The sequence below is a fragment of the Convolutriloba macropyga genome, chromosome 11 (assembly GCF_964194025.1).
Source record: "Convolutriloba macropyga chromosome 11, txConMacr16.3, whole genome shotgun sequence".
In the NCBI taxonomy this organism is placed as follows: Eukaryota; Metazoa; Xenacoelomorpha; order Acoela; family Convolutidae; genus Convolutriloba; species Convolutriloba macropyga.
In genome coordinates, this window is record NC_134478.1 from 44,261,236 (window position 1) to 44,289,199 (window position 27,964).

At 35.9% G+C, this 27,964-nt stretch overlaps 1 protein-coding gene across 10 annotated transcripts in view; it reads left to right on the forward strand.

The window, feature by feature from the left end:
- LOC142349443 (ras-specific guanine nucleotide-releasing factor 2-like) overlaps positions 1–27,964 on the forward strand; it is a 233,011-nt gene that overhangs the window by 77,164 nt on the left and 127,883 nt on the right. For all 10 annotated transcript variants that reach the window (XM_075400998.1, XM_075400995.1, XM_075401003.1 and 7 more), the window contains 2 exons: positions 2,707–4,679; positions 7,772–7,878. In XM_075400998.1, coding sequence (XP_075257113.1) covers positions 4,419–4,679; positions 7,772–7,878 — 368 coding nt within the window. In that variant the 5' untranslated portion in view covers positions 2,707–4,418. The remainder of the gene's footprint in view (positions 1–2,706; positions 4,680–7,771; positions 7,879–27,964) is intronic.

The window sequence follows — 27,964 nt, forward strand, 5'->3', positions numbered from 1 at the left end:
CCATTCTGTTCAATAGGGTATGAGTTTGGACCTTGAGTCAAGACCTTATTTTTAAGACCCTATTCTTTGAAGAAGCCACTTATGCATTCTACATGATCTTCCAGTATCGTTCGAAGTTTTTGGCATACCTATTATCAAGCTGCACTGTTTTGCATTTATGCATCGTCCCAAGGCGAGCATTTTTTCAGCCATGTAAAATTATGCTTGTCTATTTCTTATAGAAGGGCTACCAACGATCTTATTCTTATAGAGGGCAATCAACAGTCTTATTCTTATAGAAAGGCAGTTCTTATAATTATTATTTAGAAGGATAATTAACAATTTTTCATTGAAGATAGAAAACATTCACATTCAGTTGCAGTGAATCATTGTTTCGCAAGGCATGATTCTGGGCCAATGATTTTTTATAATTTCACCACGAAAAGTAGAAGGTGATTTCGATATGGTTCAATCTGCAAAATGACGCTAGTTTTCTTTGCAGATTGTAAAATATAGAAAACATTTCAAAACAAACTTAAGAGCTCTGTTGAAAGCAAACCCCAACTTGATTGAGAAATCAGTGCACATTAAATGCGATTAAAAGGCAGAATCGTGCAAACGGCAAAATTGTATATTTCAGCAGGGAATTTGGCATCTGATAATTTCAAGCAATTAATTCCACAAACTGTAAGCAAAGCAAATGTAGTTAACAAATGATTGATTAAAAAACATTTTTTGATGGTCCAACCTCGGTATGTATAATTTCAGTTTAGCCGCTAATAACTGAACATTCGAACGAATATTAATAGATTTTTGATAAATCAGCATGAGAACATGCCCCTGACCGACAGGTAGTCTTTCTGATCCTATTTTTACCTATATTACCGAACAACCAAAAGTATGAGTTAAAAAGTTCTCAAATGTTTTGTTGTTACCAATATGTTTCCATAAGTACTGTTTATGTTTCGATGAGCATATTAATATTTAACCATCTGGTCGCAGTTTCTGCATTTGTATTTCGAATCCTTAAATTGATAGTTTTGATAGAAAATCATATTATGTTAGTCTGTAGAACATTGTTATCAGAACGCAAAATTTTTCTATGTCTAATCCATCCATGACAGCAGTTTACAATGGTGGTCGAAGAATAAATTTTTAAACTGAAACTGTCTCTTTTCGTGGCCTAAGGCTATTGATCTTTATGAACACTCAAAATTTATGTTTTCATTGTTATAAAAACGATTTTTCACTAATCAACTTGAGAAACTTTGGAAACCCTAAGCTTGTTTACATGGCGCAGCCTGATTATAGAGCTGATCACTCAGTTAAAACTGAAAACTAAAACCCAGATAGCGCTGATTGCAACTTCCCTCATCAATTAGTAATAATTAAGGGTAGATAACAAATATTTTACCTTCCATTTCATTTTTAATTGCTCTTGAAGAACGAAGTTCATAGCAATTATTGTAAACGTGTGTCTTTTTTATGCAAAATTTTTGCTTGATGGTTTTGATTTTTCGAGTGACTTTTGCGCCCTTGATTTTTTGCGTTCCGCTTGATCTAAAATTTTCCCTTTATCACAATTTCAAGCAGCTGAACTCAATTGGCGGCAATTTAATACTAAAACTCAAATGAAAAGTGCGCCGAAACTGGTGCCATTTTCCACTTTAAATCTCAATAGTGGTTAATCTCAACCTCGAATGTTGTTATTTAAAGCGCACTATTGAACTTCTTAGGCCCATTTAGCCCCCCTCCCCCTGACTGAAGCAGGTTGCAATTGATTAGAGCTCTCACTAGTCGTTCGAGAGCAATTCTTCCGACGTTGATTCGGCTATGTTTTTTACAGCGCGCAGCATTGGCGAAATTAGATTTTTCTCTTAATCTTAGTGTGATTAGTTTGTTTGATTTTGTAGTGTTATTTTTGTCTTTTAAGAAAAAAATATGTTTGTCAAGTCTGGAACTTTTGCTGAAAATTATTGTATAAATTAATTTCGTGTTCGCGATCCGTTGAACCTTTGAGTCTCAGTTGCTATTTTTAGCATCTTTGACTCGAAATATTTTAATTAAAATCTTTAATTCATTTGATCGTGATCTGCTAGCTGCTATTTGTGAAGATACATTTCCGCCATTAGAGTTTGCAGTGACTTAATTATTTTTGATTCCTGCTTAAGATTAGCATTGACATCCGCTAATAACTGAAAAGAAGGATGGACGTTGAAAGTACTTAGTTTTATTTATAGACCAAAAAGGATCTTTTCTTCTACCCCCCTCCCCCCAGCCTCTATAGCCGTTATTTTTGCACCCCTCCAAAAAATTTGATTTGTAGAAGCAATATGTGCATTCCATTGCAACAAGAGTGTCTCGGTATATTAGAGGCACCTTTAGAAGAGTTTTGCGAATACACTAAAAAGTATCGAATCTTAATCTTGTTGATCATATCAAAATAATATAATCACATTATCTGCAACAAATTTTCCTTGAAAAACGTAATACTTTCAAACTATAGCTTTAATGGCTTTTAATAAATCCATATTTTTCATGTATGTATATGTATAAATTTACTTAACTTTAACAGGATAAGGGGGGGGGGTCAAAACTAAGAGGGGGACCCCAGCAGAAAATATCCATCAAAAACTAATATATAACATCTGTATCAACATCGTTCTTCAAGTCGCTAAATGATGTGCGTATAGTGAGCTGAAAGATTATAATCAATTCTGTTTTCAGGCAACGATCGTAGCTTTCAACGAAATTCTTATCTCGCACAAATTTTGTACACAATTCTAACAGAATGTAAAGAATTGACCTTTGATTCGTTGTTTATCATTGAGTTCGGAGTTGACAGTTCGTGCAGTGGACAAGTGGTGTATAATGGTGCTTAACTTTTGGGTCAGCAATAGCGGACATTTCACGCAATCTGTCTTTTGAAAATGGAATTGGGAGCTACTGAAGTGACAGGAGGAGAAATCAATCATACGTCGATTATGCAATAGGGAGACACAATTCCCTCTTTCCCATTATCCTCTTTTATCATTCCACTTGCTCTATCTCAACAATACATTTTGTGCTCTCTTGCACATTATAGTGCTTTTATACTGTTCATGCATCGGTCTATACACCAATACTGTCTAACTCTTACCCAAAGCGACATTGCTAATACTAAGTAGTGACCTTACTTGATCGGAACAGATTGCGCAAAAATCCAATAACCATTACAGTTAAGGTCGCCTCCTTTCATTCGCTATCTAATCTATTTATTGTCCTTAACGAGCAGTTACATACTGATTGCCTTTTTTCCTTTCTAACTTGTGATGGTCGATAAGCTGAGTAGTACCCTGTACGAAGGGTACCTTGCCCTAGTGTAACCCTCCCTGCCTCCTTTATCCGATGAGAGGGGATTGAAGACTGTCTCTGTCTTTGTTTGGCTAAAAGCCCGTCATCTTACTTCCTTTACTTGCTCAATCCTAGACGATTGTTGGCGCCCTCTTCGGACGTGGACTGTGAATACAAAGCATTCCTGTATCTTTTTGTATATGTATTCAACCATCCATCCATCCATTCTTTCCTTCGACCACTTATTCACTCACTCACTAACTATCCTTTGTTCTGGTTGAGATGCATTAAATGCTTTCATTTACATCACATTGACACACAAACATCAAATATTAGCTGTACTTTTTAGCCCTACTATTTCTATGCCGTCTCCACATCATCACAGCTTCCTTACTTAATTCTCTCTTTCTCTCTCTTGCTAGAGTGTATTAATTGCATTTGCTCTTATTTATTTTCCACATTTTTAATCCTTCTTTTGCAGCTTTTCTGAGCAAGTTTGCAAAAAAAGTTGCTCCGTTATGAGAATGCTGCTGTTGCATAGGAGAAAGCGCTTATCAATTGTGGGTCGTTTTGTTTGCTGAATTTGGAGGACTAATTATTAATGCAAATGTGAAAATCTCTTCTTCAGCCTAATTCAAATGCACCTTTTCAAACTACGTATTAAATTGCCGTTTTAACATTTGTAAACACAATCAGTTATCACTATGGCGAGCGAATTTTCAGCACAAATGTCTCTCTTATTACCATCGTACCTTTTTATTGAAACACGTGTTAATTTTTGCCCACATTAAAGCCTGATTTAAGCAGTCTTATTTCTTCAATTTAAGCCCCTGTAAAATTGTCCGCCATTGCAAAATTGTCCGCCAAAAGCGCGGATTTAAAACGTCTGTGAAATCTTCAAACATTTACGTTTCAAAACTTCATCAGTTTCCTTGATGAGCAACCGCCGAGAATTGCAAATAATCTGCAAATTTTAATTTATTTTACAGGAGTCTGAATGTTTGGGATACCTGAAAATTGTTGCAAACTTTTTCGTTTTTACGGTTAATCTAAAAATTTGATTGTGTTGTTGGATTTTTAAAGAGTGTTGAAAGTGAAATTTGAAAATGCAGCGAAGTTTGCGTTTCAACGAGAACCAGTACATCTATCTGGCTAACAAAGCCAAAAACGACTTTGCTCTCTCAGCCTATCTGTGGAAGAAGTCCAGAGAGAGTCTGAGGTGGCAGCAGAAATACTTTGTGTTGTATCAGAACTTCCTTTTCTACTATGAGAACGACTCCTCTGTCAAGCCAATGGGTTGCTATCTACTCGAGGGATCTTACTGCGAACATGTGATACCATCCGCCAAAATGAACCCCGATCGACAGGTCAGCTTCACTTTGTAATACTTACATCAACTTCATTTCCGGTAACTATAGCGGATGGATGATCTGATCTTCATTAAAAAAGAATTGTCGTCCTTAATTGAGAGAGGTTCTAGTAAAGCAATATTGCAGGGAAAGTGGTTTGTAACAAACGAATCCTCAAACGAACGCCATTTCGTTTTTTTGAGGCTTTTCAGGCCTGTGGTGGACAATAGTGGAAACTCCTCGTCACATATTTTCTAATTACGTCACTGTGATATGGGTAGTCGCAAAACATGGTAATCTATGGCTGACCCGGGAACCAAAACAAAGTGGACCAAAATTTTGACTCTTGAAAAGAGGATTTTATCCAAGTAATATTATCCAAACGAACAGGTTTTTCGAGAGATTTTTACAACATTAAGAAATCCTGAAGGTACAATTTCAAGCAGTACAATATATCGAGTGAATTTATTCAACAAATGGTACCATTTGCAACGTAATAGCTGGTAAAGCAGCTATAGAACATACAATGAAATTTAAAATTGAAACAAGGCGGCTCCTTCATGGGTGTGCGGGCACACCTAAAGCTCCTACAAAATTATAGTTTTGGGTACACATTAGTTGAATGAGGGCACTATTCATACTACGCGCTTCGGCTGATCCTGGAGCCAAAACGAAAATTGACCAAAAATTTGTCTTTTTTTTGAAGTAATATCCTCAAAACGAACAGATTTTTTAGAGATTTTAACAGCAATAAGAAATCCAGAAATCATATTTTCAAGTTTTCGGATACAACATTTGACTGCCAACTCGAAAGTGATTATAGTGACAATTGCTTTAAGAGCTCTAGCAACTTTTTAGCTTTTCTTGATATTTTTCTTCGAATTTGTCAACTTGTTTGTCACTTCTACCTATGTTTGTCCTTTATCGGTCCTTCCAGTTCGATAGATAGAATATTTAATGTGTCGCCGTTTTTGGAAAGAAGGAGGTTGTCTTTAGGACGCACGTATCAATAACCTTAACCAGATTGGAAATAAATTTTTTAAAATTCAAAAACTGATATTTTTGATAAAGTTGTCAAGGGAACTTAATTTGAGCTTGCTGTCGGTTTCTTGGGTAGATTTTAGTTTCACTTTGTTTATTTTGAAGACATGAACCGCAAGAGATCCTTTCAAATCTTAATCTGAGAAATTTTTAAAATTGTCTTTTAATGCCGTGGATTCTACATGAGGACTTGTCCTGACATTTTCTGTAATATTTGACCAGAAAATTTATCGATGACTTTTTAGCTTTCTAAACGAGATTAACAGGGAAAGCCCGGGCATTAAGTTTCAGCAGAGGCCCTAAGCTGGCTTTAGTTATCTTGTTGGGTGCAAATTATCCCAAAATTTAAAGCTGAAAAGACCAGTTTCTAAACGGTCTGTGCCTAGAATTCCGCATTTTTCCTTGTTATTTGTTTTTGTAATTAATTTTGTTAAAGTGGTTTTTGACCAAGGTCGGTCATTCTTTATATGGGTAATATATGCTTTAAGACGTATTTTCTTGTTGCTTCTGTATATTCGTTGTTTAGCTCAACACCAGAATGAAAATTATATGAGCGAACTTTTTGAAAATGTAATTTTTAATCTTTTGTAATTTTAAGGGGTCAGAGTTTTTCAAAAGATTGAACATATTTTTTAACAAGACAGAAGTAATTTTGATGATTTTAGGCTTACGAAATTTATCGATTGTTTTGGCAATTAGCTACTTTTTTTGTACCTAGCTGGTTTGTTTTAGTTTCTGCTAGCCAGCCGGTTAGTTGATTTTCACACTTTCAAATTGGAAAAATTTGAATATATAAATAAAATGTTCATGTCTGTTGAAATTTTGTCATTGTTGTGTTCAAGTAGCCAATGAAACTTTTAAGCTTTCAGCTGGACTCCTGCTCAGATTTTATCATTACATGATTTGTTTTGAGGACATTAACATTAAGAAAACAGAAAAAAGTTTTTAATTTTGCGCTATTTCCTATTTACTGTTATTTTTGCCTCTTGTTGTTCGTCTCCCAAGTTTGAAGCAAGATTTTTCTGAGATATCTAATTTTTTTATTGCAATAAACAAAAAATTGCATGTTTGCTGCATCACATTGTTGCTTTTGACGACACTAGCCCCATCAACTCAAAGCAAATTTTTGGATTTTTAGGTTTGTTTTGAGTTTTTATACCGACTCTTATTTGTCTCTTATTTGTCAAGCTAAACTTTTTCCGATTATTTTGCGTTTTTGAATAGCAATATTGGTTTTAAGTAATTTAACAACAAATGTTTTAAGAATTTACCTGCTGACTTTGATATTTTGCACTAAATTTGTGAAACTTTGTTTGCCTTATAGCCGTTAGTCTACTAGTCATGTCAATGATTGATTCTCAAGTTTTAAATGCAGTTTTTTTGGATTTATTTCAGGTTTGAGGTACCATATTTTTATTTTTGTCAAAGTTTTGCTTAACCTTATCACACACACACACACACACACACTTCAAATCAGCTTTTGTTCATTCCTTCATGGAAGAATTCGATTCGATTGAATTACGTGCGTTACGTCATTTCCACCCTTATAGGAACGAGTTTTTTATTCATTTGCGTGAATGTCTTTAATCATTCGTGATTTACCTCACTCTCGAATAGACTTTTGCTGGCTGTATTTGGACTAAATTGTGGTCAGTCAGGAAAGCTAGTTCCATACGAAAAAACTTTTTTGGGCAGTACATACTTCTAAATCAATTAGAGACACCACAAGAAGCATCCTTGTATATCGACAGACATTTTTAAAGCCAATTCTCTTAAAATAAAAAAAATGCAAAAAGAACGCAAATAAAGGGAAAAATCCATCTAGAGAGCTTTAGCTTTCAGCAAAATTTTGAAGAAAAGTTTAGAAAATAAGATTAAGAGAATTTGGCGTTCTATACGATTGAGCAGTTCTTATGCTTCCTTTGCGACACCTCATGTATCAATGAAAACAGTCCGCACTGTATCAATGAAAAGCATTCAACCAACTCTTTAATATAAGCATTTACTTTTTGATCCATCAACGTTAAGAATGTGACGTACGTTTCCTAGCCCGTACTTTCCTGTTGCAGTTCATGCTTGCAATCAGCTTCCGAGGGGAAGGAGGGAGGCAGATTGAGCTGGCATGTGACAATCAGGAGCAGTGTGACATGTGGGTGGCGGCCATTCAAAAGAGCAGGTTCATAGCACACCACACATTAGATTGCACTACACTGGCACAATGAATGGTTCATGAGAACGTTCAATTAGCCTTCTAAAGTAAAATTTTGAACCGATGGAAAAGAATTATGTTCCATGGTTCTTCTCACGTGAAATTCATTTTAAGGATTTGCGGAAAAAGAATATTGCGAATTTGCAATATCCGATTAGTGATAATAAACATTGCGATTTTAGTAGCTCAATTCACGAATTTCATTCCCCCTTTAACTGAAACCATTTAATTAAAGAGTTCAAATGTTCATCATTTCTTGTTAAGTTTTGAATTGTTGTAAAAAATTGAAATTTAGTGTGCGGTTTTCGGTTATTCTTTATTGAATTTAATTTGAAAAACTAAACAACTAAAATTTAACATTTTTAACGATATATTTCATATCAGTTAATTCCAGGTCCTTCAAAACTCATTCCAAAAAGTTTTTTCAGCTTGAACTTTTTGTTTACCCTGTTTTTGGTATTGTTTCATGTCCAACATCAATTTTACGTAATCCAAGTAAGATGTTATAAATGCTTATGGCCTGTGCTACAAAAGCATGGCCTGTGTTTCATGCATGTGAATGTGAAAGCCTGACTTATTTGTTCTCCATTGTTGCAATTAGTTTTTACAATTCAAAGAATTTTAATTGTATTGGGGCGCTGTCTTTTCACGACTGGAAGAGGAGTTTTATTAAGGATTTTTTTTTACCGGAAGTACTATTTGTTCAGGCGGCGTTTTGGCCTAATTGTGAAAGTGAGTAAAATTGCCATTTCAACTGACTTTTTCTGGGCGAGAGAAGTTTTTTGTTCTTGCGCTGCGTTGAGTGAATGATTTGACTGCGAAATGAGATTTTGAGGGATTGGTGCATATAGATGACAGTTTTTTGCCGTGTTTTCGTCCATTTGTCTCAAAATTTCTTTTATTGTAACTTGGTTTTTTAGAAGTGAATTTTAATCGTTGCCACATGAATATGTAGCCATCTGAAATTGATACCACAATGTTTTCAAGAGCCTAATAATGCGTTTCAAGTGCAAAATTGTCACATATTTCTCAATTTTTGTGGTCTTTTTTCATTAGTTTCTTATTATTTGGATCTCTGAGCAGACTTTTTTTGCCTAATTAGTAAATTCGGCAACGTCTTTTTGATAATTCCTGAATCGGATGCTTCTTTTTAACGTGAGGTTTTTTTGTTTTATAAAAGTGTACACATACTACACACACTGTACACATTTTGGCAGTAGTCCGAGTTTTTTTGTATTTTGAGTTTAATTACCATAAAAAGTCGTTTGGAGCAAGGTTGGTGTTGTTGGTTTCATTTTGTTGCGAATTGGATTGTTTTTGGCGATAACTCTTTGAAATTCAGTAAAAAATATTTACCTTATTTGAACATTTTTTTTTCAAATTGTTTTACTCTTTCACAATTGAGCTATTTCACTTATTGATGAGGCAGAAAGATGGCTATATACTTTTTTAAAACTCGATTGCCTAATAACAAAGAATCCATTTTTTTACCTCAGTTTTTTTCATTTTATTTTTTTAATTCGAGTTTTCAATTTGGTTTTTAATTTGATTTTTCTAATTGCGAATTTGCTTTTTGTTTCTTTTTCACAATATCTGTATTCTCCACATTCTAGCATGTTTATTTCCAACTTTCTCCGAAGACATATAGTTTTATTTGCCCTGCCTTTATTAGATCGAAAATTATCGATTTGAACTAATAATTTCCCTCTTTTTGCTTTGAATTTTTTAAACTTTATTTTTTGTTTGCAATTGATTTTGTTTTAATATTATATGGCACTGAGATTTTGCTAGCTTCACTTTTCAACATTTTAAGTGCCACTCTTTTTCTGTGAATTTTTTTAGGTCTCGGCTTTGGTAATATACGATTTTTTGTGTTTGAATATTGTTTTGTCTCTTTAGTCTTTTTCATGATAACTTTCGATTTCATGAATTTTTCGGCCATTGTTTACTTTTATCGCGTTCATTGTAATTTAAAGCGACAACTAATGTGCAATGTTTATTTAGTTACCAATTTTTTTTACTGTTTTTCTATTGTGTTTCGATTGAGAGTTTTGTAAAATTGATAAGTTTTGTAACAATTTTTGTCCAGTTCATGCAGTATTTAAATTTTTCTCCAAAGAAGGGAAAACTTTGGGAGCGTAACATAGCTTGACTTATAACCCTCGCGCAGTTTGATGTTCTCAAATGCGTACAGAAATTTGGCTAGTCTTAAATATAGGAGTCATGTAATTTTTTAGTTCAGTTGCTTTTATGGGCTATTTTTCATTGTTTTAAGAGAATTTTTGTTTTTAGTAGTCACTTCAGTAGCTACCAGTTGATTCAACGGAATTATTCGAGTCGGTTCCGGAATTATTCCGGCTGTTTTTTTAGATCTTCACACATTTTTATGAATTTTGAAATCAAATTGAAGCGATGACTTTGGTCACGTCAAAACAGGAATTGGAGCGACTGGTTTTGCGGCGTGACTTTTTTCATTCTAATTTTTGAGTAGATCTAGAATATGGTGTGTGAGCAAAATTTCGCTTTCTCGCTAGTGGTTTTTTGCTCAATTGCGGCTTTTTTTGCTTTGATTTTTTTTGTATTTTCTAAACGGTTTTCCCAATCCAGTCAGTCCATTCTAGTTTTGTTTAGTCAATGAAAATTCTTTCAATTGTAGGTTAGGACTAGTCCTGCTATGTTTTTTTTCGTTCGTAGCCAAACATGTGCTGAATAGTGTATGTAACTAAAAATCATTGAATTTAACAGCAGAATCTTTGATTCATTTGATTTACTAAATTTTACTGAGTTTAGCTCAAGTTTTTGATTCGCAAGTCTCGTGGGTGTATCCTTTTTGCCTCTTCATTTTAATTCAGCTTGTAATCTGAAATATCGCATAGATATGTAACCTTTCGTGATTTTTTCGTTGCCCGCATTCACAGTGGTTTTCGATAAATTTTTCTTTTACTGAAAACGATGTTTTCTTTTTGTTCTCTATTGGCTGATTTTGAGATCTTTTGTTCACGAAACATTTTTTCAATTTTTTAAGCCTTTATTGATGTAAAATTAAACGTAGTCATCAGCTTATCGAAGAATTGAACAGTTGTTTTATACGGCAGTAGCAAAACAGCTCTCGTATGTTTGAAACATTAGATTACCTAATGTTGTATTCTTTGGAACTCCTGTTTTTGATTTTATCCAATCTGTTCTAACTTTATTGAAATTAACTCTTTGCGTTTGGTTACTAGTGTGATTTTCTGTCAACGATAATGAATGCTATCTAAACCACGTTTTTCAGCCTTTGTAACAGCAAATTGTTATAAATAGAGTTGAAGGTCTTAAAGTGATCCACATGCACTTGCTGCTGTTTTTTGTTTCTTAGCTCTAGCTTGAGTTCGTCGGTAAATTTGCGAATTTTGTCAGTCATTGAAAAAGAGGAGGGAACTCTAAAAAGATGAAGTGATTAAAATCCGGAATTGAAGACTTGTAAAGCCGGATTGAAGGCACAGGAGCAAGAATACATAACAAAGACAAGAAATTAATGCAAGTCGAATACACTTGGGAGGAGGGAAAAACATCACCAAATTAAAACTCGAGTTGAAAGAAGGAAAAGAAAAAAGAAAAACTCATAGTAAAACGATAGGCTAAGAAAAGTTAAAGTGCCGTTAAAGTGTTCTAACATTGACGGCACGAACAATAAAAGGCAGCTTGAACTGCTTCAGGAAAAAATTGAAGTTATCTTCTCGGTAGTAAATACTCCAGATAAGTCAAAGGAACAGTTCAAGATCAGAAGAATCAAAGAAGGAGGCCGGCGTCAAGCCAATTATCGATAACTAATTTGCCATTAACAAATCAAAAGGTTTTTGGTTCTGTTAATCTAATTAAGTATCCCATTAAAATAACAAGTACTGGTGTACATTTTTTAATGATTTTACGAAGTCTACCTTACTGCACGTGGAAGTGCTTTCTCTGGGAGTAGAGAGGTTTAACAACCCAAGATTCGGGTGAGTATACATTTGTTTATTTTGTTTCTTACGTTTTCTGCTTCATTGCTTGGTAGTTAAAAGTTCGTTGATCGTTCTTATAAGTTGGATACCTTCCTTCAAGCCAAAGAGTTTCGGTAACATATGGCGGAAATTTTCGGGAGGCGGATAATTCTGATTTTGACATTTAACTTTAAGCTGGACATTGAAATTCAAATCATGCTTCTTTCCAAACTTAGAAGAAACAATGCAAGTGTAAAACAAGTGTTCTATTTAGTAAAACTTTCTGATAACCATATTGCTGGTAACCCTTTTTTTCAAGAGGAGCCCACGCGGCAAAAGTATTTGAGTTGTAAATAATATTAATAATAAGGGGCTAGGGTTGCTAGATACCTGAAAAGGATTATTTTCTTTGAGGACGTTGTTAGTCTTGTTGGTCAAAATTTGAACTTCTTAGACCAGCACTCCGAGTTTTTTTGTGCTGTATAATAGATCACAATGTTTTCTACCAATATCTTTTGCTCAGAAATACAGCGATGGTATAATTTCAAAGCTCTTGAAAAATTGAACTGATTGTCCGAAAGATTTTTTTTCAAATTTTCCTTTCTCGATGAATATTTTTTTTATTTTTACCTTTTCACGCATCATCATCAATACTCAAAAATATATTTCATTTACTTTTTATTTCATTTACTTTTTTATCTAAATGACAATTTAATTGACGCAATATCAATAGCTGATGGAGGTTTTTAATGGTTTTCGAAAACTCGGAGCTTGAATTGTATTGGGGCTCTATTTCTTAAGAACTATTCTATTGATTTTTGATTTCTTGCTGACAATGAAAATTCGAAATTGGGTGGTGATTTTTGTACCGCGGACGTGATAGAATGAGCAAAAAGTGATCATATTTAGGGCGCGAATCGTTTTTTTTAGAATTAATTTTGAAAGGAGTACGAAAACTGTTTTAATAATTTTCCGGTAATTTGCTGTGTTTAGTTTCTGTTTTCGTTGTTTTTTGTTATGATTGCTTATACAGCTGCTTTATGCATGTTTCCTAATGTTACAACCTTGCGATCTCCCGAAGGGCATCTAATGGTTTATATGGTTCGCTTAGATTTGTTTGTTTTCATGAAAATATTTGGCTTTTGTCCAATTTTGTAGTTCTTTTTGTCGTCTTATTATTGAACAGTTCTATTAGCTCTCAATGAGGCACGATTGAGGCCTTTTAAGAGTACCAATTCGTACCTAACGTTGTAAATAAGTTTGACTTTTTGACAATTTTGTTGTTTTGGTTGCTCTCTCATTTAGTTTTTACAGTTACAGGTATCATTGGATCTCCGATTAGGCTAAATTGAATTAATTGAATGGTTTTCATTCGTATCTATTGTTTTGGACCACTTGTTTATCCTTAATTTTCTCTAGTTTGCCCGTTTTGTATTTTTTCCCTTTTGGTTAGCCTTATCAATAAAGAGCCTCATTGACTCTCTTGTGAGGCTTCAAATGACTCAAATTAGTGATTTTTCAATTTATATCTAATGTTTTAAACGACTCTGATACTTCTCTTTTCCAAAAAATGTTAGTAATTCCATGGATTTAGCGTTTTGTCGTTATTTATGTTGTCATGTCTCGTCTCGCTAAATACCGGTGCTCCCTAATGAGGCATAATTTAATTTTGAGTTTGTTGGTTTCAGATCTAAATTTATTTAACCTTCTGACACCACATTCGTTAAAAATAATGTTTTTTTTTCAGTTTTGCGCCTTCTTGCTTGTCCTATAGCTTAGCCCTAGAGAGGAGTCATGACTCTCTGACTAAGCAGATCTTTGTATTAGTTTTATTTAATTTCAGACATGTTTGTTCAAACAAGTCAAAATTTTTTTTATAGGTCTTGTTAAACTAATTGGTTTCTGGTCCCTTAATCTCTGTAACAGCAGTTCATAACATTTCTAATGAAATGAGATTAAATCTTAATAATCATTCAGGTTGCTGTTATTTAGTGTTTTGCTTGGAAACCATTCCAATTGATGGCGAGTTGTTTTCAAAAGTATGACGAATTCTTGATCTTGGTTTGCTTTTGTTGTTCTGTTTGTTAATACTAAATGTCTTAGCAACAATCGCAGCTTCTTTCAGGCAAGCTTCGAGCTACATTATGATTATAAAATTGACAGCGGTTATATGAAGTACCCAAAAAACAAAAAACAGGCTTAAATAAACAAAATATATATTTTTGGATATATATTTTTGTTAGCAGGCTCAAAGAAACAAAAATATATATCCAAAGTTGCAACAAATATTTGTGAATAGCTTAAATTTTTTCACAGAAAAAAACCATTATGAAAATATTTGTTGTGCTCTGGAATTTTATTTAGACATCTTTGATTTACGTGAAAGATTTTGATTGTCAACTACACAAAAGTACGAAACTTATTTCTTCAGAAAATCGAAACAATTAATCTGAATGTTTGTTCCTTTGAATTAAGTTTACGTGAAATAGCTCTTGATACTTTCAATTTTCTTTATCGAGTTCTTTATTGAGACGAAACTTTTTTCTTTTAGTTTTACTTTTTCTGACAAAAATGGCTTTTGAGAGGTTGGCGTCCAAAATTACTTGCGGAGATTTTGGAATTTATCAATACCTATTTTCATCACTTGATTTGAGAGAAATTGATGATCAATGTGTTGTTGCAAAATTTGGTTTCTTCGCTCTTTCCGAGCGGCTTAAGTTTTTTTCTTTTAATTAGCTTTTATTAGTCTTTTTTTTTTATTAATAGCCGCACAGCGATAGCTGGGGCTATTATCGGCCTTCTCTTTTTTTTATGTCGTCTTCGCGATTTTTGTTACTACCATATGACGTCACAATCACTTCAAATCTGCTTTTTAATCATTCGTTCATGCAATTTCAACTGAAGTGCGTGTGTGACGTCATTTTTCGCTCTTAGTGGAGCGAGTTTTTTGTTCATTCGAGTGATTAAATTTTTGGTCAAACTTGACTTACCTCACTTTCAAAAATGACCTCCTCACTTTGAAGTTGACTTCTTTTTACTTTAATTCAAAGAGATAAGGTCAAATGGTTGTGTGTCACTCTAAATGAAGGTTATTTGAGAGCAGCTAATAGAGGCAGCAAAAACTTATACAGATTTTTAATCAAAATATAACATATCGGCCTTCAACGAAAAGACGAATTTTTTTGGTCTGTCTTTTTAACTGTTTTTTTTCAGACTGCAGATCTACAAAGCTATTGCGGCTATTTTCTGGCAGTCTGCCAGCTATGTTCTTTTCATATTCCTTTTAATATTAGTAAAGAATGTAGGCTTGGTAATATAATTTGCGGTTAAAGATAATTTTAAATAGATTGCATTTTTAAAAATACTGTTTTCGTGTTTTTGTTTGTCACCTAGCCACTGCAATTATTCTGGAGTATTCAGTCAGACATCTTTTAAAAAAATAAAGGATAGTTTTATGCTATTCAGAATTTTTTTCTCAACTTTTGAATTTTTGAGAGCCTCCCAGACAAACTTATTGGATCTCAAATTAAAGCTCCCTGTAGATGCTTCTCAAATTAAAGCTCCGTGTTTTTGTTTGTCACCTAGCCACTGCAATTATTCTGGAGTATTCAGTCAGACATCTTTTAAAAAAATAAAGGATAGTTTTATGCTATTCAGAATTTTTTTCTCACACTTTTGAATTTTTGAGAGCATCCCAAACAAACTTATTGGATCTCATATCAAAGCTCCCTGTAGATGTATTCGACCTAAATTCACCCTAAGACAACTTGTTTTTTTTACCTGGTTAACGTTACTTTTCTTAAGTTTTTTGTCTCGTCTGACACAATTCTGACATTTTTTTTTCGAAAAAAAGCTAATCATGGCACCATTTGATGTCAATTTATCAGCCTAGATTTTGATCAAATTTTTTTCTCATTTGTCCTTAATTCGGTCATTTAAAGCGACAAACAATTTTTTTTATGTTATTTCATAACAATAATTTGGAAAGCTCTCCTACATTGTATCCATCTTTTCCAACGCTGTCTCCATTTTTGTTCGAATATTTATCAATCTTTATTTATCTTTATTAATCTTTGCTTTTGATGACACTTTGAATCATTTCAGAGGAAAATTTCTTCGTACCTTGATGATTTTTGTTCATTTCGATACCTTTTTTCTCAGAAAAACATGCTTTTTTCCAGACACAGTTATTTTAAAATTTGTTGATATCATTTTACATTTTTTTAAGTTTGTCTTACATGCAAATAATTGGAATATCGAGTGTTTGGTGAAAACGTATATCATGTGCAACTTTTTTGTATACAGCTAATGGCACTACCGACAATGGAACCTTTCTCACAATTTTTGTTAGAAATGTGAAATTTTAATTATGCTCCGTGCCCTTGTCAGATTTGTCACCTTGCTGGACAACTTTCTCAAAAAAATCTGCATTTGCTTACAACACGAATGACGTGACAATTTCAACCAGTCGGCCAGTGTAATGGATTTCCATTGAACAAATTTGATTGGACTAATAGGGAATGGAAAGCAAGGCAGATAGAAAAAGGAGAAAATAGAACCGCGCAAAAACAGGGGAAAAAGAAAACAAACACTGCAAAAAAGAGAATAAGAAAAACATCGAATAACGGAGAAGCGATTCAATTTCATTCAAAAACAGTTGGTTTAATATCCAAAATTCAAATTTACTCTATCTCCAAAAAACCAGTTTTGAAACCTTGTTTAGAGCTTTCACAAGTTAGGCAACGAACCCCGTTGATTGTTGAGGTTAAACTCTAGTAGGCACACCACTCCGCTTTTAATGCTAAAGGTAACATAGAAATAAGAAAATGTTTCGTCAAGAGATTTTTTTCACTTACCAAAAACATTGTTACCGCAGTTAAAATTAGCACAAGTAAAGCATTCAGATTTGAAGGATCAGTCTTGGTTAGAGATATACTACACAGCAAGTATACAACATGGTGACAAGGGTTATGCCTAAAGTTATGAATAATTTTCGTCGATCACCACGTCTTCAGAAGTGAAGATTGACTTAATTATGAATTTTACAGACGTTCATAGCCAAAATCTTCGCATTAAAGTAGACGAGACAGAAGGCCAAATACTTTTTTATAATTTTTCACCTTGTCTTAACCAATTGCGTTTATTCTTCAAAAAACAAAATTCCGATTTTCTATCTGTTTTCATTAACGACAGCACACCACCTCATTTTGCACCAACTAAAGCAAAAATTCAGATGACAAAAACACTCACTTTTGCAGCAAAATATTCATTTATGTTGCCAACTTCGGAATAATTTGTTTTTGTCCTTTATCACATGTCAACAAATGCAGAAAGTATGAGTCAGCAGTCCACGTACAATGACCACTCCGATGAATCACTCATTTCACCACAATGAGTTGATTGGGGACATTCCGCTGAGCAGACGTTGAGGAAACAACAATTTCTCAACAAAACAAAATCTTCAACAGATAAGTCTTATCGATGCCTTCATCTTGATTTGTAAAAAGCAGCTAAATTAATAACAGTTTACGTAGCCGTAGAATCTCTCATTTCTCATTGCATGATTCAACAACAATGGCAGCAAATATACAGCCTTACATTAAAGTTGATAAATTCAGTGGAAAAATAGCAGAGTCTTTTGACGACTTCCGCTCCTCCGTTGAATTCGCCGTAGCATTAACAGGGATTGATGATGGTCTAAGACCGCAGTTCGTGAGAATGAACCTATCTGAGAGCGCACTTCGATTTTTTAACGGCCTTCCAGAAGCAGTGAGAAACGATTATGATCAACTCATGGACAGATTGGGTTGGCCCTATAGCAATACATACACCGGAGCTTTCCATGTCCTGAGAAATAATGAGAAAATTTTCGATCCAAGCAAAGAAACAGCCGAGGACTTCTTGGTTGCAATTCAAAGATTGGCTGATTTAGCATTCCCAGACAATGCTGCTGCAGGAGTTAACAGTGCTCAGGAAAGGACCGATCGAATAAAGGAGAAGTTTATACAAGGGATGCCGCTAAAATACAAACGCAAACTTTTGAAAACACCAGCCGCTGATACAGTAGACCAGTTATGCGACGGAATCAAAACCGAACTGTGGGTCTCTGACCCGTATCCTGAAACCAGCTATCCTGCCTCTTTTAATGCTTTGCAGTCAGAGACTAACCAAAGGGAAGATGCCCCCTTAAAAAAACTGGGCAAATTCGTATACAATATGTCCAAAATAAGTTCAAGAATCAATGAAGCCTCTGCATCTATTGGAGCGACTGTTAGCTCACAACCACACCATCACCAGGCCACATATGCACAAAACGGGCGTCCTCGTGGAATGCAGAGTTCACCAAAGAGTCAGTACAGCAGCCAATACCAACATAATTACAGAAGTTCAGTGGAAAAATAGCAGAGTCTTTTGACGACTTCCGCTCCTCCGTTGAATTCGCCGTAGCATTAACAGGGATTGATGATGGTCTAAGACCGCAGTTCGTGAGAATGAACCTATCTGAGAGTGCACTTCGATTTTTTAACGGCCTTCCAGAAGCAGTGAGAAACGATTATGATCAACTCATGGACAGATTGGGTCGGCGCTATAGCAATACATACACCGGAGCTTTCCATGTCCTGAGAAATAATGAGAAAATTTTCGATCGAAGCAAAGAAACAGCCGAGGACTTCTTGGTTGCAATTCAAAGATTGGCGGATTTAGCATTCCCAGACAATGCTGCAGCAGGAGTTAACAGAGCTCAGGAAAGGACCGATCGAATAAAGGAGAAGTTTATACAAGGGATGCCGCTAAAATACAAACGCAAACTTTTGAAAACACCAGCCGCTGATACAGTAGACCAGTTATGCGACGGAATCAAAACCGAACTGTGGGTCTCTGACAGGTATCCTGAAACCAGCTATCCTGCCTCTTTTAATGCTTTGCAGTCAGAGACTAACCAAAGGGAAGATGCCCTCTTAAAAAAACTGGGCAAATTCGTAGACAATATGTCCAAAATAAGTTCAAGAATCAATGAAGCCTCTGCGTCTATTGGGGCCACTGTTAGCTCACAACCACAACACCACCAGGCCACATATGCACAAAACTGGCGTCCTCGTGGAATGCAGAGTTCACCAAAGAGTCAGTACAGACGCCAATACCAACATAATTACAGAAGTTCACGCCCGTACGAACAAGAAGATTTACAAGCAGAGAGGAGATAACCACGAATTCCAACATCAGCAAGAGACATTTGTCGTAATTGTGGACGAAGAGGTCATACTCAGGGACAGTGCTGGCAAAGACCAGCCCCAATGGTCGGCGAAAACATTTCATTCCAACGTCAATAAAAAAACTAACTCAACCACGTTACTGCAGCACAAAAAACTTTCACAAATCAACCACAAACAGATATGCATCGTTTTCTACAATCTCTCTAGATGAGGTTTTCTCTAGTGACCAAACCTCAGCCATGTTTGCAGCACGCCCATTTTATATTAACTTTGCATTTGGAACAAACTGTAAACAACGAGCTCTTACTGACACAGGCGCGTTTTGTAGCGCAATGTCCTTATCAGCGTTTGACAATATAATCATTTCGAACCCCTCTATATTTTTCAAAAGTTTGCCCCTCCCAAATATGAAGTCTCGGTGGCATCTGAAGTAGAAAAGTTGAAGTACTCTTTCAAGTCGATTTAAAGTTCCAATTGGTCAATAAAAATATTCTGGACAGATTTCTCATATTACCAGATATGAACGATATTCTTTTGGGATTACCCTTTCTTGATAAAAATAACGTGGTTGTAGACTGTAAACGACGCCTTCTGTGCTTTCCTGACTTCACCTTTTTATTCATTCTGTTAGCATTGAAGGCTCAGAAGAGAAAAACTTTTCAAAACCAAAAAACAAATTCTCACTAATATTAGACGATTCAATTGAACTGGGTCCCTCATCATTCCACATGATTTTTGTACATGTCTAAAAGGAGAGGATTTGAAAGAAGGTACAGGTTTAATTGATACCAATAAAGAATTTGAAAAAACACAGTGTGATTATCACCAGTGCAATTGAGACCACTGATGGTAAAGGTCGAATATGTCTGGGCCTCCTCAACAGATCAGACACACCAGTTGTAATTCCTTCGAAAGAGATAATAGCCGAATTTGAATTAGTTACCCCCAGATCAAGCAAAATTTATCTCTCCGATAGATACAAAGCTGCTTATGTTGGGAAATGACACGGAATGCGACACAATTAAGAACGAAACAATCTTAGCATCAGTAAGAAACGGTCAAGCTCCCAATACAGTACCCGGCTATTTTTGGTTTCCAACTCCAGAAAACTGTCAAAACCCTGATTCCCTTGCAGGAATAGAAAAACAAATTTATGAGTCTTTAGTTGAATTCAGAGAGCAGGAAAGACTCAATCCTGAAAATTCCCCAGAACAGGAAAAACAGTTTCTTCAAATGTTTTCATGGGACAAATCAATTATTGCGGCTTCAGAACGTTCACAGATCGACGCTTTGTTGAAAAAATTTCACACAATTTTTGCCGGACATAGAATAGATGTAGGTCGCAATGATGACTTCAAATTTCTTCTAACGTCTGATCACGACAAGCCAGTTTACTTACAGAGTCCAACCACACCAATCCATATTCGTGACGAGCTGTTAACTGAATTGGCTTTACTTCAGTATTATGGAATCATAAGGACTCTACCCTTTTCAAAATACTCTTCTCCAATTTTCGCTCAATGGAAACCAAGTGGAAAACTGAGACTCCTAATCGATTTAAGGAAAATCAATCACCTTCTATTCGATTATGACTCCATTGATATCCCAATCTCAACACTTGCCGATGCAGGAGCGCACCTCGCGGGGATAAAATTGTTCTGTAAACTAGATAGTAGCCAAGCCTACTTTGCACTCCAAATGGCAGATCAACGCTCAGTCGAGCTTTTAGCATTTAATTTTGCATCCCGAACCTATGCATTCTTACGATTGGCACAAGGACTAAGTCGATCAGTGAGCACATTTAGTTCCTTCATGTGACAAAAGCTGGATCCATGTATCAGAACTGATGTTTCCAGTACGTTGATGATGTCGGGACTGCCTCGAACAACGTACCAGAAATGATTGACAACGTTGAGTGCATCTTCAAATGCATCCAAAATGCAGGACTAAAAAACTCTCTCCCAATAAGTGTGAGTTTGGCACCGCATCTATCGAGGTTTTAGGACAAACAATAACTTCAGAAGCTGTTCAACCCACAGAAGAAAAGTTAACAAATTTTCTCGAAAAGCTACAAATTCCCCAAACCGAGAAACCATTCAGACGCTTCATCGGTTTCCTGCAATTTTACAAACCTTTTATACCTCGTCTTTCTGAAAAGCTTCTACCATTCTACAAACTATTACCTAAAGACCATGACATTGTAATTGAAACAGTCCATCGGGAAATATTTGAAGTGCTGAAACATGAACTAAAACCTTTTTGCCAAATGACATTGAGGTTAGCAAGAGTTGGTTGCCAGTACGTTATTCTTGATGACGCATCATATTTTGCAGCAGGATTTTTCTTAATGATAGAAGTTTACTAACAAAGCAGGTAAGGAACTGAAAGTCTATAGCCCAGTTACATTCGGATCTAAAATCTTTCAGCCTGCACAGCTGAAGTTGTCTATCTACACAAAGAGTTTCTTGCAGTCCACTTTGCATTCGATAACTTTGACCATATAATCTGGGGCGCTGAAAAACCTGTTCTTGTTTTAACAGACAATCGGTCTCTCATACGCTTCTACCAAGCGACGAAAATTCCAGCACATCTGAATGCTGTAGACCATGTTTTGTCCTTCAACTTTTTACACGGACACATTCCAGGCCGAGCGAACCTAGCCCTAGATTATCTCTCTAGAATTCATATCAATATGTCAGAGAAACTAAACCTCAAGATTCGGGAAGCCATTCCGCTTAGAACCGTCGAAATTGGAAAGTAACCACAAGTTCCGGATAATTCTCTATCTGAAACTCAACCTACAGAGCTATCAATCAACATTCTCCAAAAGTACAACAGAAACGATATCCCGTTACTGCATTTGGAAATAGACGCCGAGGTTATCCCAATTTGCTTTTCACGGAAAGAAATTCAGCCAAACCTCATTGCACTTAATGAAGACGATCCAAAAGATAACCTTGATTTATCTGAATTTACTCAACCTATTGATCAAGCAGAAGATCAATCAAAAAATGCACACAAACAATTAGTCATTAAATGGATAAAAGGAGAGCAGATATTAGAACGAGAGTCATTAACACCTTCTCAACGAAAATATGCCAAACAGTTTCCCAGATTGGTTATTCATAAAGGAGTTTTATTTAGGAAGTTTTTTAACATTATTGGAAACGTGACACAGCTACAATTTTGCGTCGTGATGAACTTCTTTTTCGCCTCCACAATGAGCAACAAAAGAGTAACTCAGGAATCCGTAAGATGATACACGACTTCAGACTGAAGTATTACTTTCCTAGTTTCAGTGAAACCATTGTTAACTATGCGAGAATTTGTTTGACTTGTCTTCAAGCGAAAACAGTTAAACCCGCATCACTGAGGCCGTTGCCTTTTCCAATCGCTTCCACGCAAAATTTTCCTGACGACCTATTTGAGAAAGATCTCGTAGGGAAAATGCCAGGGAGCCAGTTCAAGTTTGTGCTAACAGGCCTTGATGTCTTTATACGTTACCTGTTTGCACTACATCTCCGATGCGTTGATGCAAAATCAGTTGCAAAAGCACTTACAAGTATCTTTTTCCGTTACGCATACTTGCCCAAAACAATTTTAGCAGACTTAGGCACAGTATTCACAGCAAACTTGATCAGGAACTTGACTAAAATGCTAGGCATACAACAAACACGCAACATTGAAACACCCTCAGTCAATAGGTCTTTTGGAAAGGAGACATGCTTGCTTCAAGCGTGCACTTAAATTAAACGAAAACCAACTCTCTCTTTCTCCAGATTGCTATAATTATGTTGATATAGCGACATTTGCTCACAACACCACTTATCATAAAGCAATTAGTTGTCCACCATCATTACACTTCCATGGAACGGAGCCCCATACTTCAGTAGTCTTGAGATTTAAAACCTCAGCAGAAATGCAATCGAATAATCATTTTGAGTAGATATCCGAATTGCACAACAGAATGTCGCAGCTTTTTGCTAACGCTAGGCAGAATCTCGTTACTTCTTATCACCAAAATAGAAAAATTTATGAATGGAAATGTGCCGCGTCACCGCTTGAGTTGTACTCCTTTTGCCTACTTTTGGATCCTAAAGTTACTAACCCAAAGACCTCTTCTGAAAAACAAAAGAGTAAGTGGTTGTCTTTGTTTAGAGTGGAGAAAATTCTAACTCACAGTAACTATCTTGGGAACACATTGGGCAAAATGGGAACACAATACACACATTTAAATCACCGAATTCGACTTAGACCAATTAAACCACAATTTGTTGTCCATGATTTAGAGCAAGTAGACCCCAGCAAATTTGAAACAGACCCCAACATTGAACAACATGAGAAAGAACCATATCTTCTGGATGAGTTCATTGAAACGTCCCTTGAAATTTCACCAGAGCCCGCCAAAAAACAAGTTCAATTTGATAATAGTCCATCAGAAACTATATACCAAGCAGCGGAACCACCAAATTCAACTGCAAATAACATTCCGAGGTCGAAAGATGAGTTTTTAGTTGAAGGTCATATAACGTCAGAACAAACTTTCACGGCCCCGATCGTTATTGACACGTCAGAATACAAGTTTGGCCAACGAGAAAACTCACAAACTACCCATCACAGATATAATCTTCGTTCAGGCGACAGAATGATGGCTGTAAGGGAACAATGCGCAGCTCATTTAAGTTATATCCGCAAACCAATCATTGACCCATAACAAGGGAAAATCGTCAACTCAAAAGCGCGTATCGTACACTGGGTATCAATGCACGCAGAAACTGTAACGGAATTGACTCACGATCTTTACACAAAGCACCCTGAGCTCCACTGCCAACCAAACCGACAGAACACTTGTCTCGGGCAGACTTGTTTAAACTTTGACGAAGAAGAGAATCGATGGATTTTTAGCGCAATAGTTTCTGACCTGTGTGAGAAAATTCAGCTACGAAACATAATTTCGTGCCTGGAAGATCTTCAATTTAGAGCACAACAACTAAGACTTCGTGATCTAGCGATAGAACGGTTGCCTAAAGCTTTTGGAAACATCGGCACCAAAGAATTTGAATCTATGACTGAAATAACTTTTTTGCGAACTGACATAGCAATAATCATATGACAAAAATCTTGTCAAAATTACGCAAATTGCAGACCTTCAGATATCACTAGATGATGACAACCTTCAATGCGGAGCCTTTTTTTGTCTTAGCTTACCAGCGCGAATTCGGGCTTCTCTTACGGAAACCTCTAGTCTTCAAGACAGCTTGTCAAGTGGAAACTTCTTTCCCAGCAATTGGTCTTCGAATTACAGTAGAGTCAGCCAAGAAAACTTTACATATATGCAGGAAGATTTGATAGAGCCAGCACATCATAGCACAGCAATTTTTGACCATGAGACACCAGTAACCAGCTACAATGGACAAGCAAGTGACGTAAGCTTGATGGATTTATCAAATTCAGCTGAACGAACAATATGCACTACTCCTGAGCAAAGTGGACTGGATCTTGACAACTGCCTACAATTATATTTCCAGTCACGTACTCTACGCCTGCCAGTGCCCGAATCGTGCAATTCAACTGAAACCAACAACCTGACAACAGATGAAAGACTCAAACTGTACTCAAATCCACTTTCTGATCCTGATAACTCAAATGCTAGCGCTCCCCGATTTTGTTTTTTTGGTAGCTTTCCAACGACTACTCAGGAATTTGACTCATTCAACTCACTGCCACCTCTTCAAAGAGCACCATCATTAATTAACTGGCTCAACAACGAAAATTCTGAAGCACCTTGTGGTGTTAACTCAGACACACAGATAAATAGGCTTCGAATAACAGGTATTCAGATTAGGAAAGAAGCCAATGGAACTGAAAAGAGACATCTTCTCTTCAATTCAGAAAAATAAACAAGAGTAAGCAGAATGCCCAAGTACCACTAGGAGTACAGGGATAGCACTTCAAGAACTCCAAATTTCAAAAATCTGACAAGAACCACAATTGCCCATTAGTGCAACTGGTCCCATCATCTACATAAAAAATAAATATGTCAATTGAGCTCACAAAGACGAATGAAGTATGCATACGGTGTACTGTCATAATCGTAAGCCTCACGAATAAAAATCTGGCCGAAACAAAGTCAAAATTACTCCTCAAAGCAAAAATAAATAAATCTCACAAAAAACCTACTAGTTCACAACACAAATCAAATTCATACAAATAAAATTAATAAACATTCTTAGTTAACTTAAATCAAACTTGAGTTTGAGCAGACAAAACGACTTCAAAAGAAAAAAAACAACCTAGTTTTCTTAAAACTGCGTTCCCAGTTACAGCAAATGGGCGACCATTATCAAGACCGCTTTAACAAAAGAAAAAATAATTTGAACAGAGTTGAAGTTTCACATTTAATCTTTTACTTTTGCATAAAACTGACAGACATCACTAGACAATAATCCCCCCCCCAGAAAAATTCAAAAAGCTAGCTCAGTTAGAAATCAAAAAATTTTCTCATAACAAGTATCAGATTTGTTAAACACATTTCGGATATCACAACTCAGGACCAAAAAAAACAGCTGCCTATATTAAGAGTTAAAAGAATATCTCACAGCAAAGAGGAAAAGAAACTGACCTTTCAGACAGCATCGCGACATTTCCTCTCCAGTTCCTTGTCCATGTGAAACTCTTGGAGATCCTCCAGAACACAGAGGAAAATCTTCCTCTTCACAAACTGACAAATCAGCAAGATCCACAGGACGACTACAATCATTTGTTTCTTTAGCCGCATTAATTCTATATTTCTTGAGTCCCACAACGGTCTTTTTTGCCTTCAAAACTCTACCCTCAACAGATTTTTTTGAAGAAAAACTCTTCTATCGTATCCTACTAATATAAACGTTCGTAGATGTCCAGCGACATCACGAATACTTAAAAAGTCTCGTAGTTTGCTGTTTTTATTTTTTAGTTGCCGGGCTTTGAACGCTTCTCTCCAATCTCGATGTTTGAACAGACTCGTCGTTTTCACTTGGCCAAACAAACTAATCATCCGCTCAACCGTGCCGTGTTTCACACCTGTGCAGAACACATCGAAAACAGTTTTTCCGAGGGACACATCAGTTACATCAATACCTTTCCATCCGTGCACGAAAGACCATCTTTGTTCCAAACTATTGTCACCCATATAAAGGGGCTCTGTCACAAGACAATGTGCGAACAGAGAAGGCTGGTTTATGATATCGCCAGGGAGAGCAATGTGGTAAAAACATTGCTTGTAAACTGATTGTTGGGTCAAACGACCGGATCCATCGAATCGCTTGCTGAGAAACTCGTTGAATTGATTGAAAGTTTTCAAGGTCATCAGATGTTTCTGAGCGTTTCGACCACACGCATTAACCCACATTTTGGAGCCCGACACCAACTTAGCAACTGAGCGGGCACCACCATACTCAATATGACCATTGGTATACCAGGCACCACGGCACGCTAGGAAATCCGCTGCTGTCAGGCAAATATTCTGGCTTAATTCCAACTCAATCGCATTCTCTAGTGAAAATGACACTGAGTCAGTGTTATCGAATCCGTGCTGACCACCACCATACGTTGCTGAATTAACATTCGCGCCTGATTTGTTCAAGATTTCCTTAAATTGTCGTTTCGTTAAATCACCACCGTTCCAGCGAAAGGATAAATCATGTTTAAGCGAACATATCCGCTCCGCAGCATCCCCACGGACAACAAAAGCATCATTCGGAAACAAATTTTCTTTCAAGTTGTAACTATGCTCTATCCTTAACGGCTTTATCCCGAGCTTCTCCATTCGAGACCTCTGTCGAACGTCTTCAAATAATTGCTCAACCTCTCGTACATAATGAGTCGAAAAATTTCTCTCCATTTGTCAAATTCGTTTGAACAACACCAGTAAAGCAATAAATCTGAAAAAAAAGTATGAAAATTTATGTGCTTATAAAGTATTCCCCTTTGAACAATTTTGGCCGAAACATCTCACTGAATGCTTTAGAAGCTAACGAAAAACATAGTCAGTCGAGTTGTCAGTCAGGTTTTTTTTTAAACAACAAACTAGAATTGGTACAATTTTTAAATACATATATCGACTAAATGAGAACAAAACAAATTAACTTCAAATCGGGATTTTGTTTTAACGCACCCATAGAAAAATATCACTAGAGGCCTGTCGTGTCTCGAAAAACCACACTTGTCTAGAAATAGCCGCATAACACCAAAATTGGCACGGAAAAACAAAATTATTTCAAAATTGCAGTTTATTTAAAGAATAGCATTTCAATTCTGTTTCCAATCTCTTGAAGGCATAGTAACATAAAAAGTGAAATACACCGAATCTTCTTGTTCCTTCAAGATCCAACCAATCGATTGAAAACTTTTAAACATTTTTTTATACGTAGCTCAAGTTATAATTAACTTTTCACTCAGTAAAAGTCAAAAAACCTTTTCAATAGAACAGAAAAATCCCCGTATTAAAAGGCGGCAGCAATTCGATTGGCGAGCTCCACAAAAGACAGTTTCCTTGTATATTAATCAGTTCAATATCAGCAAACAACCTTATTCCTTTCAAAGATCATGCTGAACAGAAAAAGCAACGTAATTTAGGCACAAAACGACTGAATTTTTGACATCAAAGTGTTCCCCTTTGGCCAATTTAAATCCAAAACTCACAAAACTTTGTCAGGTTGTCCAATGGAACTTGGAAGAGAGCGCCCACTTCTCAGAATTGTCATCAATTTTTTTAAAACTACTTTAGGTAAAAACAAAATTCAGAAATATAAATTTTATCAGAAAACGCTATCGAATTAGCTCCCCCTGCAAAATCGAAAATCGAAAATTGCAAACTATCTACATCATACTGCTCCC